Genomic DNA, 16,989 nt, shown 5'->3' on the forward strand with positions numbered 1-16,989 from the left:
CCTATCTATATAGTTTAAGTTTAAAACATTTGGCTCTCAAAAGAAATTTCAGTCGTTGTACTGTTGATATTTGGCTCTGTTGACTAATGAGTTTGCCGAACACTGGTCTAGAGTATTCCCTCCACTTTCTCCCTCTCCTCACCCAAGCCTCCTAGCTGAGGGAAAACATATGCATAAATGCATTGTCATGTAGTCAGGTCCCATTTTATAAATAATTTATTTGCTATTAAATAAATTCACTAGCTAACAAGCTAGTCTTCAAAGGCCAGGACGGACATTGCAGAATATTCCTCATGCACCTGCTCTCCCAGTCTGCTCCCTGCTGTCAGGGAGCTGACCTGTCCCCAGAGGTCCCTGCAGCTGCCACTGGATGTTCCGATATGCCATGGCTCCCACTCCCCTCCCAACCTCCAGCACCCATGTTTGCTGGGCCGTCTTTTCCAGTAAAGGGTGCAGACAATTACAGGACTGGAAAGAGATTGAACATCACTGGCATGAGTGTTGCCAGCCCTGTGCCCTGCAACACTGGCTGGCATCAGTGACTGGCACCATTTCACCCGCGTGCAGTTGGCTTTCGTCTCCACTACCACGAGCGGGCATTTTGCCATCACAGTGAAAAGGGCGTAGGGAACCATCAGCTCCCTGTAGGCGATGGATGAGGAACAGACATGTAAACTGCAACAAGAAATTAAGTTTGAATAATTCCATAAATGTCAGGATTTGTCAGACCTCAGAACAGGCTTGCAAAAGAAGATTGAGTCATTGATTTGTCATTAATGTCTTTCCTGGAATTCCAAGGGAATAGAGACGTTGCTAACTGGATGGAGACCCCGGAGTGGAGTAGATACAGAACAGTGGCTGTTTTCTCATCCCTAGAGCTCGGAGAGCCTGGGGAGCCACAGTCAGAACGAAGCTGTGTGCTCTGTGAGCACCGGGCGCAGGCATTGCTCCTGCGAGGCCCTGGTGGGCCCAGGTGAGCAGGAGGGAGGGCGAGGACCACGCCTCCTCTACCAGCTACTGCTGCCTCCTGCACCTTCTCTTCACTTTGAACCCTTCCCAGTGCCTCAGTGCAGCATCACCGAACTCTCTGGTTGTCATGGGAACTCCTGTGGAACCTTGCATGGCTCCTAGACTCAGAGCATCTCAGAGTCGAGCGGAAACATAGAGATCATCTCGCATAGTGCTCGATGTGACCTATGGGTTTCCTCTTTTTAAAAAAATATATTTTATTGATTTTTTACAGAGAGGAAGGGAGAGGGATAGAGAATTAGAAACATTGATGAGAGAGAAACATTGATCAGCTGCCTCCTGCTCCCTCCCCACTGGGGATGTGCCCGCAACCAAGGTACACGCCCTTGACCAGAATCGAACCTGGGACCCTTGAGTCTGCAGGCTGACGCTCTATCCGCTGAGCCAAACTGGTTAGGGCTGGGTTTCCTGTTGTGGTAGGAACCCAAAGTGGACCAACAGACCGTGCCCGGCTCTGACCTCATCAATAAAAACAGGAATGAAAACATTCTCAGCACTCTGATGGCATCAGTTAGACCAGTAACCCTTCGCCTACCGTGCAGGGCACACGCCCTCGCAGAGCCTCCTGCGGGAAAGGGATGCTGGCCCTTCTCTGTCCGCCACCCGGGGCACAGACTCGGTGAGGAGGCCGGCGGGTTAGCTGGCTCTGCACCACCCATTCCCGGCTAGTTAGACCTGCGAAACAGCTGCTCATAAAACTGTCTGCCCTTGACCGGGAGCAGGGCTGGAACAACTCTTGTGGCTCCTCAGCTCCTTCACCATGTGGTACTGGGCATAGATTTGAAATGGGCAAAAGATGGAAGAGATGGGCAGGTTGGGTTCCACGCAGGAACTTGCCTGAGGTCACAGGAAGGCCACCGGTAGGCAGCAGAGCCAGGACTGAGGTCATACGTGTGACTCCATGTGGTTCCCAGCCCCGTGCTGTGACATCTGTCGGAGGTTCCGGATGAACACGGCGCTCTGAGTGCCGCTGGCTGGAAAGCCACGAGCTGTTCGGTAGCACACGGAGGAGCTTCTGCCGACCCTTCTCTCTGTGGCTCCCTTTGTCCCTCTGTGTCCACACAAAACGCAGCCTATACTGGAGCCGCGTGGCACCCTCTCCGGGAAACAGACTGCTCTCCCGGGGCCCGAGGCGCGGTGCCCTCTCGCCAAAGCAGTCTCCCCCGAGAGGCTGTGGCCTGGAGCAAGGATCCCGCTTTTCTCCACACTCTGACCCCTCTGTCCCTACAGCCTCCTGCCAGGACACGTCCTGCAGCCAGCAGGGGGAGTGCGTGGAGACCATCGGGAACTACACCTGCTCCTGCCACCCTGGGTTCTACGGACCAGAATGTGAATACGGTGAGGCCCCGTTTTATCCACATTGCGGTCATGGGCTTGTGCTTTCTCTACCACCTGTCCCTCTGCCCGACTCAGGCTCCCCGAGACACACACTCTGAGTTAAAAACACTGTATCCATGGGGAGAACATCCTATATAATAAAAGCCTAATATGCCAAGTGTTCAGTTGTCCAGTTGGCCATTCAACCAATCAAAGCGTAATATGCTAATGATATGCTAAGGCCGCTCAACCACTCACTTGGACGTGCACTGACCACCAGGGGGCAGACACTTCAACCTGTAGGTTAGCTTGCTGCTGGGGTCTGGACAATCGGACTGAGCTAGAAGGGCTGGACACGCTCTAGTGCACTCCCACCATCCCTCCCAGCTGGCCAACCTCTCGTATCTCTCCCTGGCCCCGATCAGGCACCAGTGAGGTCCCTCGGCCTGGCCTGTGCCCTCTAGCAATCTGGGACCCCTTGGGGGATGTCGGAGAGCTGGTTTTGGCCCGATCCCACAGGCCAGGCCAAGGGACCCCACTGGTGCATGAATTCGTGCACCAGGCCTCTAGTTTGTCATAAAATCTCAAAAGTTTAAAAGGAAGCAAAACGAAGGTGGAGAGTGAAGAGTGAGTATTTCCCTAGATGCAGCCCACACAGGAGCACCAGGCTGGGTGGGAAGCCTGGGGGACAGGGTTAGAGGGTTGTACAAACAGTTCTGGCTCTCAGCAAGCCTGGCCTTGTCGTTAGCTTGCGATGGAAACCTGGAATTTTGTCCCCGCAGTGAGGGAGTGCGGGGGCCTGGAGCTCCCTCCACGTGTGCTCATGGACTGCAGCCACCCCCTGGGCAGCTTCTCTTTCAACTCCCGGTGCAGCTTCCACTGCGCCGAAGGCTACACGCTGGATGGGCCCCGCGAACTGGAGTGCTTGGCCTCGGGAACCTGGACGAATAAGCCCCCACAGTGTGTAGGTGCGTGGACCCCATTCCTCCCACCCTCACTGACAAGGGGAACTTCGAGGGGAGGAGGAGCTTTCTCCATCGCACAGCCTGGTAAAGACCGCAGCCTGAAGTGGATGTGGGCTCTGGTTGGTGCGGTCACCCATCAACCATGATTGTCATGGTTTGTGTCTGTCCAGTGAGATAGTCAGCGTAAGTCTGGGTTCTCAGGCAAAAGCACTACCCAGGGGCCTGTCTCCCATTGTTAATTGCAAAGTGGACAGAGTACAATAAGGACGACTTAGGGAGTGAGTATTATTAATCTGATCTATTTTTTTTTTGCTTCCCTAAAAAAAAAAGGAAAATAAGGGTGTTTGGCTCTTTCCACACAGCTACTGAAAGTGCCCTCTAAGCCCCAGTCCCCGCCCTGCCTGCCTTTTGGGGAGTCAGATGCCCCCACCTGGGGAGGCAGATGCCCGTCACTTGGGGAGTCAGATGCCCCCACCTGGGGAGGTAGGAAGCTGCTGCGGTGACCTGGGCTTCCCGCTGCTCACACGCTGCCCGTGGTTGTTTTTAGCCACCCTGTGCCCACCCCTGAGGCCTCCGGAGCGAGGACGCATGAGCTGCCTGCACGGCGCAGAGGGACCCCCGCACCAGGCCAGCTGCAGCTTCGCCTGTGAGGAGGGGTCTGTGCTGGTGGGGCCAGAGCTGGTGCGGTGCACGGCCTCGGGGGCATGGACGGCCTCGGCCCCTGTGTGCAAAGGTGAGCTCCAGGCAGCAGGCATGTTCAAGGCCCACTGCCCCCTCCTCCACAGGGCGTGCAGGTGACTGGCCGGCAGTGGAGAAGCTTCCTGCATGGCCGCAGCCTGACTCTCCTCTCCCTTCCTCTCAGCACCTGGGGCATCTGGGTAGGAAGAGAGTGTCTCTAGGAGCCTAAGAGGCCAATTTTACTAGAAACAGAATGTGAGTCTCCCTCGCCCAGCTCCCAGCTCTCAAGCAGGTGCAGACATTTCACACAGTAGGGAGGGTGAGGCAGATTTCTAAGGTCGAGGGAAGTGGGAGTGAACCTGGGAGGAGCCTGTAGTCCTGAGGACTGGCACTCCCAGGCTCCTGACCTTACAGCTTTGTGCCCCCAGGTCTCCAGGTGCTTCCACCATTGCCCTGCAGCTATGGGAATAGTCTCTCCCCATAGGATCTTCTCTCTGTCCCCGGTTGTTCTCTCTAGCAGGGCACTGTCAGCTCCCAGAATCCCCCACACATGAGCCAGCTGTGTTCCTCCCGTGCTGCCTGTGCATATGATTCCACCTATAAATTCAAGGCTGACCGGCTGTCCATTGAGGGGCCAGCACATTTGCTGCACTGGCCCAGCAGTGAGCCGCAGCCCTGCAGCGGGGAGGGTAGGATGCCCCTGAACTCTATGCATCAGGAAGGAGCTGTGGCACAGTGGGCACAGCCTGCAGCGGGGAGGGTAGGATGCCCCTGAACTCTATGCCCTGCACTGGCCCCAGCCAGTGAGCCGCAGCCCTGCAGCGGGGGAGGGTAGGATGCCCCTGAACTCTATGCACCAGGAAGGAGCTGTGGCACAGTGGGCACAGCCTGCAGCGGGGAGGGTAGGATGCCCCTGCAGCAGCCCGTCCAGCAGGAAGGAGCTGTGGCCAGTGGGCTAATCAGGCCTCTTACCACCAGCATGGCCTCTGGGCTCTGATGCTGGGCAAGTGGTCAGCCTCTAGGAGGCAGGGTCTCGCATCTGTGGGTTGAGCTCAGATTTGCGAGGGGCTCTGTGAGGATGAAGTCTACAGAAGCAGACAGCTACATGGCGTGTGTCAGTGCCTGGGCACGCGGTCCACCTCAGTGTCTGCCTCTCTTTCCCCTCCCGCCCTCTGGCCTAGAGGCTGCGGGACATCGCCCCGTGCTTGACAGGGAGTCAGACTGTCAGGGCATGGAGGTGGCCTTGGACAGATGAGCAGCACTGGGCAGTAACACACAGGGCTGAATCCGTGCACCAGCCTCACCCCCTGGTCGCCAGGTGGTAAGGCAGGGCAGGGTAGCAGGAAGTTAAAACTGGCTAGTGATTCCCAGGGTGCCCAGAGGACAGCCGGCTCTGCTACTGTCTGGACAGGAGCCTGTAGGACATGAGCCCGTAGGGAAGTCACTTCAACTTGGTGAGCCTCACTCTTCTCATCGGTAAAGTAAGGAACACAAGAGGATCTTTGGTTCGCAAATGCCCCAATTCTGTGACGACCAGAAGTCCAAGCCCAGGGTGAGGGTGGTCTTTACTCTGAAAAACACCCAGACACACAGGACCAGCTGGAGATGGAACCGCCTGGGGGAGGAAGGGCGCGGGGAAGCCAGTCTCTCAGATCCGAGGTCTCCAGGCTTGACTGCGCTCAGGGACCCAGCGGGCTGCACTTGGCGGCTGAGGTCCCATAGGACGGCTTCCTGTGTCCGGAGGCCCAGCCCCTCAGGACCCCTTTACGGGGCTGGATAATAGAGTCAGCAGTAAGCTTTTCCCTAAAAGTCCAGCCTGCTCTGTGCTTCCTCTTCCATAAGTAACACCAGCAAATACTTCAAGGGTGCCCTTGACCTACCCGACACTGCCAGGCTCTGAGCTACACTATGAAGGACAGACTCCGGCCTCAGGGGGCCGCGCTCCGAGGGGCAGGGTTACAGTCCTGCACGAACAGCATGACCGGGGGCTGTGGGAGCAGCTCCAACCCCTTGGTGGGCAGAGAGGTTCTTAAGGGAAGTGAGGTGATTCCCAGGATGCCCAGAGGACGGCCGGCTCTGCTACTGTCTGGACAGGAGCCTGTAGGACATGAGCCCGTAGGGAAGTCACTTCAACTTGGTGAGCCTCACTCTTCTCATGGGTAAAGTGAAAAACGTGAGAGGATCTTTGGTTCGCAAATGCTCCAATTCTGTGATGACCAGAAGTCCAAGCCCAGGGTGAGGGTGGTCTTTACTCTGAAAAAGGCCCAGACACACAGGACCAGCTGGAGATGAAACTGCCTGGAGGAGGAAGGGCGCGGGGAAGCCAGTCGCTCAGATCCGAGGTCTCCGGGCTTGACTGCGCTCAGGGACCTGGCGGGCTGCACTTGGCGGCTGAGGTCCCATAGGACGGCTTCCTGTGTCCGGAGGTCCAGCCCCTCAGGACCCCTTTACGGGGCTGGATAATAGAGTCAGCAGTAAGCTGTGCATCCCAGCTTTTCCCTAAAAGTCCAGCCTGCTCTGTGCTTCCTGGCCCAGACACACAGGACCAGCTGGAGATGAAACTGCCTGGAGGAGGAAGGGCGCGGGGAAGCCAGTCGCTCAGATCCGAGGTCTCCGGGCTTGACTGCGCTCAGGGACCTGGCGGGCTGCACTTGGCGGCTGAGGTCCCATAGGACGGCTTCCTGTGTCCGGAGGTCCAGCCCCTCAGGACCCCTTTACGGGGCTGGATAATAGAGTCAGCAGTAAGCTGTGCATCCCAGCTTTTCCCTAAAAGTCCAGCCTGCTCTGTGCTTCCTCTTCCACAAGTAACACCAGCAAATACTTCAAGGGCGCCCTTGACCTACCCAACACTGCCAGGCTCTGAAGGACAGACTCCGGCCTCAGGGGGTCACACTCTGAGGGGCAGGGTTACAGTCCTGCTCGAACAGCAGGACCGGGGGCTGTGGGAGCAGCTCTGACCCCTTGGTGGGCAGAGAGGTTCTTAAGGGAAGTGAGGTCTCGGCTGAGACCTGAAGGGCAGGGGAGTGGCCACGCAAGGAGGCCAGGGAGGTGTTCTGGGCAGTTTCCCTTTGGAAAAGGAGGATTGAGGCTCTGAACACCCTGACAACATGGGTAGAAAGATGCAGCGTCTCTGGAGGGCTCTTCTGAGAAGAACCTTCCGTGACCAGCTGCAGACCTAACGCTCTCCCTCCAGCCATCGCGTGCGAGCCCCCGGAGCACCCCGCCCACGGCAGCGTGGACTGCTCCCCATCCTCGAGGGCATGGCCGTACAACGCCACCTGCCGCTTCCACTGTGCCGAGGGGTTCGAGCTGCATGGAGCGGACACAGTCCGGTGCGCCGACGCAGGACAGTGGACAGCGCCGGCCCCGCTCTGTCAAGGTACGGAGACATGGCAACATCCCTCGGTGAACCCTCAGCCTCTTAAAGGCATCAGCATCTGATTTAGCATCTGCACTGTCATTCATTTATTCATCAGACAGTCGCAAAGAACCTACTAGGTGCCGAGCCCTCTGTGCCGGACCCTAGGGAGGAAATGGGAGCAAAGCCAGGCTCGGGCACAACGTGGTCATCACCGCATATTGTACTAAAGTCGGGCTGCATGGATTGACACGTGTGGGTGGGCGGGTGTGAAGGAGACGGAGCTGGGAGGCAGGGATGGTGCCTGAGGAAGGGCATGGGATGGTAGAAGGATAAAGGACGAGGCATTCAGTCTAGTTCGGTCATTTCCTGCCGTGAAGGAGACGGAGCTGGGAGGCAGGGATGGTGTCTGAGGAAGGGCATGGGATGGCAGAAGGACGAGGCATTCAGTCTAGTTCGGTCATTTCCTGCCAACAAGCTTTGGTCTCTCTGAGGCTCAGTGTCTTCGGTAACATGGGGGTGCTGCTCTCTGCCTGGCCTACCTGCCTTACCAGTGGGCATGAGTTAGTGTGTGTAAAGCAAGCTTAAAGCTGCTGAGCGCTTTGCAAAGGCGGGTGCTGGGAGCTCTGGGCAATTTATGTCAATCCCTGAGTCTGACTTAGAAATAGGCAGTGGTTTGAAATCTGTGTCTTGAAAAGATTTTTGCACACCCATGTCCATAGCACATTATTCATAATAGTTAAAATGGGGAAGCCACCCACATGCCCATCAGCAGACGAATAGATAAACAAAATGTGGCACAAACATGCAATGGAATATTATTCAGCCTTCAAAAGGAGGAGATTCTGACATATGCCACACCGTGAACAAACCTCTAGGACATTGTGCAGAGTGAGAGAGGCTGACCACAGGAGGACAAATGCTGCAAAGTCCCCTTGTAGGAGGTCATAACGTAGTCAGGGTTGTGGACACACGGCAGAGTGGCTGTTGCCAGGGGCAGGGAGAAGGGGCCATGGGCAGTTACTATGTGACGGGTGTGGAGTTTCAGTTTGCGATGACGAAAATTGTTGAGGAGATGGTGGTGGTTATGGTCAGTAGGAATGCACTCAATACCACTGAACTGCACACTTAAAAATGGTTACGTGGTAAGTGGTAGCTTTTATTTTATGTGTATTTTACCACAATGAAAAAACTGAAAGAAAAAGAGGCCGTGGGGGAGGAGATGGCCGTGCACCATGATGGGGGGTGCAGGAGAGTCATGGTGTGCACAGCAGGTCCCTGCCTGAAAGGCAAAGACACGGGAGCCCTGGACACGCTCATGTCTTAGCCCTCGCGGGAGCCACTCTTGTCATCCAGAAGAGACAGCTGCGTATTTATTCTCTCACGCCTCCGAGACGTGTCTCAGACCCCCGATGAGCTCCCAGTGTCCGGTCTGTGTCTGGTGCAGAGCGTAATGGCATTACTACCATTCGTTACGGCTGTTGCCACTGCTATGGCTGCCGCTCCCAATAACACCCAGGTGACATTCAGGGAGCACGCTAGTCTACCTCACTTCGGTAGCTACAGTGATTGTCCTGGCTGTAAAGATGAGACCTAGCCTCTGTAGCGTCCACGTGTTCTCTCTGTCTGACCATCTGCTTCATATGACGGAGACCACGCTGCAGGAGGGCAGGCAACTTATGTTCTGCTTCTTCACTTCACATCACACCGTTAGGGACCTCCCATCTCTGTTCAAGGGGAAATACACCCTTTGTAGTGACCCTCCATGTTCCTCCCACAGACCCACCATCATTCATTTTCAGCCTCTGATCAGTGGCATTTATATTTTTGTTTTCAATATTTTGCTCTTATAGCTAATGCCATGATTAAACCATCTATGAACTGAGGTTTCGATATGCATGTTGATGGCATACTCAGCATAGACTCTTGGGTCCAAAGGTATGATATTCTGAAAAGTATGGATACATATTGCTCAGCCGGTTAACAACGGCCCTGCCTCTTCCTCAGCCCCCTCGCGATGACAGGACACTTTCTCACTCTCCAGGTTAACTGCGCCCCATTCAGAAGCCCCTGTTCTTGGCAGGAACTTGGGCCAAGGGGCAGGGAGCAATGAGAACTTGTGTACTGCCATTTCCTCGCTCCCTCACTCTCTCCCTTCCTCACCCTTAGCTCTGCAGTGCCAGGATCTTCCGGCTCCAAACCACGCCCGGGTGAAGTGCGTTCACCCCTTTGGCGCCTCGAGGTACCAGTCCGCCTGCAGCTTCGCCTGTGCCAAAGGCTTTCTCCTGGTGGGGGCACACGAGCTCCGGTGCCTGGCCACCGGGACCTGGAGCGCCGCACCCCCCGAGTGCCAAGGTAGGAGGCCCTTCCCACTCTTGGGCATGATCGATATTCTAGAGGGGGTAATGTCTGGCAGCAGAAAGTTGAAATAAACTGGAAGATGCATGAACCTGGCGACTCGGAGCGCAGGTGCCGTGAGGGGCTAGGCGGGCAGCACAGGGCAGGACGCTGGGCCGTGGGCGATGGGGTGGCCCTGCCTGCAGCTTACCAGGCCCTTCAGTAGGACTTGAGGCTGGGATCCGGCACCAGGTGAACTGTGCTCACCGGGCTGAACCAGCATCTCCAGAGAAGGCCACAGGCCACACGCAGCTGAGGCCGCTGTCCAGGCTGCACTGGCACCTACCCCAGAGTGCATGGAGTCTCCTGGTGGCATGGCGGGGGTCCAGGCCATATCAGGGTGGAGCGGGGAGGGGCAGAATATAGGGTGCTGGCTGCAGCACCTTCCAGTTCTGTGTCAGATTGCAGAAATAAGCGTAGGAGAAGGTGAGAGACAGAAAGAGGAAGAAACTCGTCTATAGACGCAAGGTTATGCAATTCTCAGAATGAGAAAGTGCACACTCAGCCTCAGCAGGCCCATCTGCGTGGGACTTGATATGAGACAAAGCCATTGTGTGTCCCTGTGTGACACACAGCGCGGTGTGATCACAGGTGTTTGGGAACTGAAGCACAGACGGATGCTTTTCACACTCCCCTGTCCTTTTCCACGTAAGGAATAGATTTTTAGTTATATTTATGGCAAGTACTGCTTTTCAAAAGCAATGTTTTCATTTATGAAAGCTACTGAAAATAAGAAAATAGAGAAACATTAAAAATCCTCTCAAATGCCCCCACCTTAAAATAGACACCGTGAGCATTCTTGTATAAATTTCTCCACACGGTCCCCATCCACTTCTCCCTCCAGGCAATTAGCATTTTTATGATGTGTCCGCAGTTTTCATAATAAAATCAAACAGGTAAAATGCTAGATAACTCTGGTTGTTGGCCTTTGCCTTTCCCTTGCACAAGCTTTCAATGTCTGAGTGAAAGCAGGCGGATCTGGTGTTAATGGAGAGGAAACCACTTGCTATTCAGGTCACACACACATGCACACGTGCACACGTGCACACACACACACCATTGTTAGCGCAACAGTAAACAAATGAGTGAATGAATGAATGAGTGAATAAATGAATGCCCTCAGCAGCCTGGGGCCTTCACCCCCAGCACAGTGAGCACCACAAGCCCTGGGAGCCGGGCGGGTGCACAGTCTGAGCTGCATCTGGAGAGACCTGGTGAGGCTGAGAGCTTGCGCCTCCGCTCTCGTCCTGGCCTCCTGGAAGCCTGGACGCGGCACAGAGCCCACGCGGCTTTGGGGCCGGGGGTCATCAGAGTCCTTCCAGGCAGCCCGGGCGGCGCGGGCACGGGTTGCAGCTCATTGCCCCACCGTCCCGCGTGGGCGTGGCGCAGCAAGGAGGCTGGCATGCACTGCGGCTTCCTGTGACCTCCAGTCCCTTCTGCTTTTGGTGCCTTGTTTACTCTGACCGAACTTTCTCCTCTTGAGCATCCAGTGAAATACCTACGTGTGGGCGGGGCAGGAAGGCACCCAGGCTTGCAATCCGCCAGCTGTTGCAATACTTCTTGAGAGCCTGTTATCTATTTCCCTTTTCAAGGCCCACCCACCCCCGAGCCCACCCTGGCTGCCACAGGCTCGGCCACAGAAGAGCTGGACATGGGCTCCATGGCACCAAGGCCTCCCTGTTTGTTCTCACAGACGACAGGCTCCCCTCCCCCCTCCCCGCCGCACGCGAGCGCGCACACACACACACACACACACACACACACACCCTGAGTGCAAATGGGCTTTTCAAGTGGCAGAAAAGAGATAGGTTTTTTGATAAGTCCATCAGATTAGGGGGAACGTAGTTGAGAGGGGAAGGGATGAAGGGAAGAGAAAGGTGCAGAAAACGTTGTCAAAACTTTAAGCAGTTCAGGTCGGTGGCTAGAGAAGGGTCCTCTTGCAGCCGCACATCCCCTGCCTCTGCTCGATAGCGCCCCCTGCTCAGTCGGGTCAAACAGGGAAGGATGCCGGAGCATGCGGTCTCTTAGTCTTCATCGTTCCTGTCAGCACGCTCCGTCTGGACTTGGTCATCTTCACTAACTGGCAGAGGGATAGCCTCACCAGCTGGTGACATTCACATACAGTGTTTTCACCCTTGACCCTTGTGAAAATCCTGGGACCCATGAATGCCATTCTCCACATTTTTAAGGTAAAGCTTTGAGGCTCAGAGAGGTTAAGTGACTTGCCCAAGCTCACAGAGCATGATCTCCAACCCAGCAAGTCCCCAGCACCTCAAGCTCCACGTGTACAAACTGTGGCAAAGCCCCAGGAAATCCTACTTACTTTCTTTTGCAAGTGAGCAGGTAGAGTCGTTGGAGGCTGGCCCCGGAGGATGAGATTGGGGAAGAGCTTCTGCAGATGGCCATTTACATGAAGTGCCCCCTGTGCGTCCGTGGTTTTTAGATTCCGTTTTCATGCGTGCTTTAATGAACTTGCTTCATATAACTGCTATTCCCTGCAAGGCAAGGATTGTTACTTTCCCATTCCGTAGACGGAGCAACTGAGGCTCCGAAGGTTTATTTCCCAGGGACACCTTGCTAATGAGTAACAGCCAGGATCTGGGCCCAGAGTGTGTCCACCTCTTGGCTGGGACAGGAAGCTGGAAGGGGAGGAGAGTGCTTCAGCCCATTTTCCTACTTCCAGTCGCTGTCCTTGTTTCTGGGGAAGGTCAGCAGGTCAGCTCCTGAAGAAAGTGCTCAGGAAGCAGCCGCTTCCGCTCCTGACCAGGGGCCGCCGAGATGACCACGCTGCTCTCTTCCAACAAAGCACCGCTCCCTCTCAATCACCAAACGCTGTCCTTATGTACTAAGAACACACACTCACACACACATACTCACACACATTCACACTCATACACACTCACTCACACACACACACACACACACACACACACTCACACGTGCAGATTTTGGGTCGCAGAGTTCTAAAACAGCCTCTCTCTCCTCCCCTCTTTCCCTGGCAGCTGTCACCTGCACGCCTCTGCTAAGCCCGCAGAATGGAACGATGGCCTGTGTCGGCCCCCTGGGAGACTCCAGCTATCAGTCCACATGCCAGTTCACCTGCAACGAGGGGTTTTCTTTATCTGGACCTGAAAGGCTGGATTGCACTCTATCTGGGCGCTGGACAGGTTCCCCACCAACCTGTGGAGGTAGGATCACCAGCCTGTGTTTTCTATGGCTTCTCTCTTGGGCAGAGCCATAGAATGAGATTTATGTAAAACTGTCTTAAACTAAAGGAAACACACTTTCCACAAAGCCTGTTGATCTAGACCGAAGGCAGCTTCTCTCTCTCTCTCTCTCTCTCTCTCTCGCTCTCTCTCTCTCTCTCTCTCTCTCGGAAGATAACTTCAGTTGAACATTTAGTTTTATAAAGTATCCTCATGTCAGTATGGCATTCAATGTTTGCTGCAGTTCTATGTTCCCCCCTTACAGCCTTTCTCTACTGTACTCTCCACTCCTTCCTTCCTGTGTTCACCCTTCCTGAACACAGCTGAGCCCGACGAACTGATGTCGGGGGCGGCATCGTTTCATCTCGCCCCTCGAGGAGCTCAGGGCCTGGTTACCCCGCGCTTCTTTCTCCCCCCACTTCTCTGTGGATATACAGTCCTCGGGGCAGGCACTGCTCCTTCTTCATCTCTGTGCCCCGGCAGCAACTAGACAGAGTGAAAGTGGGGGTGGAGATGGGGGTGGGGGTGACAAATTCCTGTTGAATTGAGCTGATCATTCACTGATAAAATTTATTCAAGCACCAGTCCTACTGAGAGCGAATTAGTGGAACCATCAAAGGCGGGGGCTGGATCTTGCCAGCCTTTGATTTCCCCCAAAACATCTGGCATGCAGTGTACTCTAAAGCAGAAACGTACTGACTTATTAATTCATAGATCACGTTACTTTCGAAAGGTACCATTGTGCCAATTGGTTGTTCAGTGAGCTCAGTGATCATGAGGCCAGAGGGGCTATTTGCCGCTGTGGACCCGGTGCCAACTGCTTCACAGGCGTTACCACAGTCAATCCACCCAACGGTCTTCACACGGCTACGTTTATGCCCATCTTAGAGATGAAGACACTGCGGCCTGGAGAGCATAGAGGGCAGGCCAGGGGCACATCGCCAGGAAGTGTGGTGCCAGAATCTGAAGCCAGGTCCGGTCCTACCACCAGGCTGGTGTTTTCTGCGCTGCACCACACTGCCCCCCAGGGGCAGGGTGTCACACCTGGGGCCGTCGCCTGTGAACTGGCTCTTTGCCACCCCTCAGGCTGCTGTTATGGCTGCTGAAGTGAACTTGAGAAACAGCAGTGCCTGGCGGTCAGATGAGAGAATGTGCTGATAGAAACTCATTGTTAGCATTATATGAAAAACACTAAGATGTTATTTATTCTTTCTTGTGGAATGGGCACTAGATTAATATCCCAAGAGCCGTGTCATCCTCGGTGGCATCACGTGCCATTTTAGAAGGTCCTGTCACACCCTTAGGGGCAGGTTTCTCCATTCGGAGAGGAGCGGACAAGGTCACCTCGGGGTCTCTTCCCTGGCCAAGAGTCCTGCAGGTGAAAGGACACAAAATGCTGCCACCTGCTGTTAAAAAGACACACGACAGGCGCCTAGGACGCCAGAGCATTCGTGGGTGACAGCGTTAGGACATCACTCATTCACTTATTTCTCATTCATTAATTCCATCAACACTTATCTTGAGCTCTGTCTTCCCACATTCTGTCTTCAGACCAAACAATAAAAAAACCTTGTGAGAATTATCTCACTCGAGTTTTAAATCACATATGCAACCGACATGGTTGTCAAATCTGTAATTTCTGAAGCCTGCCCCTTCCTTCCCAACTCCCTCCCCCCCCCCCCCCACCCCCGTTCATCCACAAGAAGAGACATCTGCCTTCCACCTGTGGGCCCAGCCTGCCCGGGGCCTAGACCCAACCCCGACCTCGACAGCAGCTTCAGCTAAGCGGGGGGGGGGGGGGGGGGGGGGGGGGGGGGGGGGGGGGGGGACGGACTCAGAATTGTCACCTTGAACTCAGGCTTTTATAGCTGTGTTTCCACCTCATTCTCCAAATTCGCTCTAAGGCTTAGCAAACAGCCCCTCTTCTTGTCCCGTACGCCCAAGTCCATGAATTTTTAACCCTCGGCACTGACCCAGGTCCCTGGTGTCCGCATGGTCTTGGCAGCATCCTAGGGCACCTCCGAGGGGCGAGGCCCCCCTACAAGCAGGAGCGGGGACAGGGGAGTCATGTCTCCCTCGCAGAGTGCGATGCGAGAGGTCATTTCCGAGTGGTTCCACAGAGACTCCTCCTTCGTTGGAGCCCTGGGCCCTCTGGGGCGTGGCTCTGCCTGCATGGCCCAGCCTCCTCCCTGCGTTTGCCCTCCAGCCCTGACTCGTTTGGGTGCACCTGCTCGCATGAGGAGTCATCTTCCCTCCCCTTCCAGATGGAGGTCTAACACCCACAAGCCACACCTCCCCGTGGGCCCCACAATTCACACAGCAGGGTTTCAAGTGGGGCTCAACAAGCATTGCCAAGGGGACGAATACATGAGACTTTGATTGACTAACCATTTGCCTCAGGATTGGGTTTATCAATGACGGCAGTCGCACATTTCTCTGAGTCCTGTGTCTTTCTCCCCATTAAATTCTCGCACACAAGATTATCACTGAGCAACACATGTTGGGTTACTGGTGAACTGAGGGACTATTCTTTCTTTTTTTTTAATGTATTTTATTGATTTTTTTTTTTTATAGAGAGGAAGAGAGAGGGATAGAGAGTTAGAAACATCGATCAGCTGCCTCCTGCACACTCCCCACTGGGGATATGCCCGCAACCACGAACTGAGAGACTATTCTTTCTTTAAACCCAAGAAATGCCTTCATCAGCGAAGGCTGTTCTGAAAGAAATGCCTTCATCAGCGAAGGCTCATTTCGCTTAGCATCTTTGCTTAAAAAGCCAGCACTACCTCTGAAATGCTATGCCCGGCGAAGACCTCTGGCAGCGGTGGCCGGCGGCGGTGGTCGGCAGCGGCTGCCAAGAGCCTGTGTTTGGGTGGACCCCGAGGACCGGTGGGGTTTTTCAGGGGATAGAAGGAAACGCGGGCGGTGTGAGCGAGAGCCAGGGGCAGGAAGCTCGAGCTTTAAACCCAAGGCTGTTCTGAAAGAAATGCCTTAATCAGCGAAGGCTCATTTTGCTTAGCATCTTTGCTTAAAAAGCCAGCACCACCTCTGAAATGCTATGCCCGGCGAAGACCTCCGGCGGCAGTGGCCGGGGAGCGGCTGCCAAGAGCCTGTGTTTGGCTGGACCCCCGAGGACTGGTGGGGTTTTTCAGGGGAAACAGAAGGGAACGTGGGCGGTGTGAGCGAGAGCCAGGGGCAGGAAGCTCGAGGCCCGTTCAGGGAACTCCCAGGGTTGATGGAGCTTGGCTAGGAGGCTCTGAGCTGCCGGGGCCCGGAGCTGTGGAATAAAGAAACAGCCGGGATCCAAACGGAGGAAGCGGCGAGGACAGAGGTGGTCACTGCAGTGGTAGGTGCGCCGAGTGTGGACAGGTGGCAGGGTGTCTGAGAGGAAGCGGTCTCTGCAGGAGGAAGGCCAGGGGTGAGGCCCTGGACCACACCCTCGGGCAGAGGACAGTGGGAGCCCAGGGGGCCCTGGGGACTCTGGAGGCGAAGGTGTACAGAGAAGAGGATGGGACTGTGCCTTCTGGAGTGGGACTGCTTCACTCTCGTGACTTCTGCCCACCCTTCTCTGTGAGCCCACCCACCTTCCTGCTGCCCCTGTGGTAGATGACCTGTCGTGTTTGCTGTGGGATGCCGGCTGCCTAGCCAAACACCCCACATAGTAGGTGCTCAATAAGTACCTGTTGAATGCGTGAATGAAGGAATTGGTGCAAAGCAAAGCTTCCGAATGAACATGAAGGTTTTGACGTTCTCCATTTGCTTCTCCAGCCACCAGGTGTCCAGAATTATTCGCCCCAGAGCGGGGGAGCCTGGACTGTTCGGACACTCGCGGAGAATTCAACGTCGGCTCCACCTGCCACTTCTCCTGCCGCGGGGGCTTTAAGCTGCAGGGGTCCCGCAGTGCTCAGTGCACAGCGTCTGGGAGATGGACAGCACCGCCTCCAACCTGCCAAGGTAACACAGCGTACCTCCGGGGACAGCCCCTCTGCACGCTTCTTCCACGATAGGAACAAGCACATGGCTCTTCCCGGGAAACAGC

The 16,989-nt window shown here is 55.2% G+C and overlaps 1 protein-coding gene across 1 annotated transcript in view; it reads left to right on the forward strand.

Moving 5' to 3' along the window:
- The window catches only part of SELP (selectin P (granule membrane protein 140kDa, antigen CD62)), a 36,536-nt gene that overhangs the window by 10,135 nt on the left and 9,412 nt on the right, over window positions 1-16,989 (forward strand). Inside the window, exons 4-10 of the mRNA XM_014535582.1 lie at window positions 2,260-2,367; window positions 3,129-3,314; window positions 3,859-4,044; window positions 7,183-7,368; window positions 9,517-9,702; window positions 12,747-12,932; window positions 16,719-16,914. Of these exons, the coding sequence (XP_014391068.1) occupies window positions 2,260-2,367; window positions 3,129-3,314; window positions 3,859-4,044; window positions 7,183-7,368; window positions 9,517-9,702; window positions 12,747-12,932; window positions 16,719-16,914 (1,234 nt within the window). The remainder of the gene's footprint in view (window positions 1-2,259; window positions 2,368-3,128; window positions 3,315-3,858; window positions 4,045-7,182; window positions 7,369-9,516; window positions 9,703-12,746; window positions 12,933-16,718; window positions 16,915-16,989) is intronic.

Source organism: Myotis brandtii, unplaced genomic scaffold (assembly GCF_000412655.1).
Source record: "Myotis brandtii unplaced genomic scaffold, ASM41265v1 scaffold1460, whole genome shotgun sequence".
NCBI classification, from domain to species: domain Eukaryota; kingdom Metazoa; phylum Chordata; class Mammalia; order Chiroptera; family Vespertilionidae; genus Myotis; species Myotis brandtii.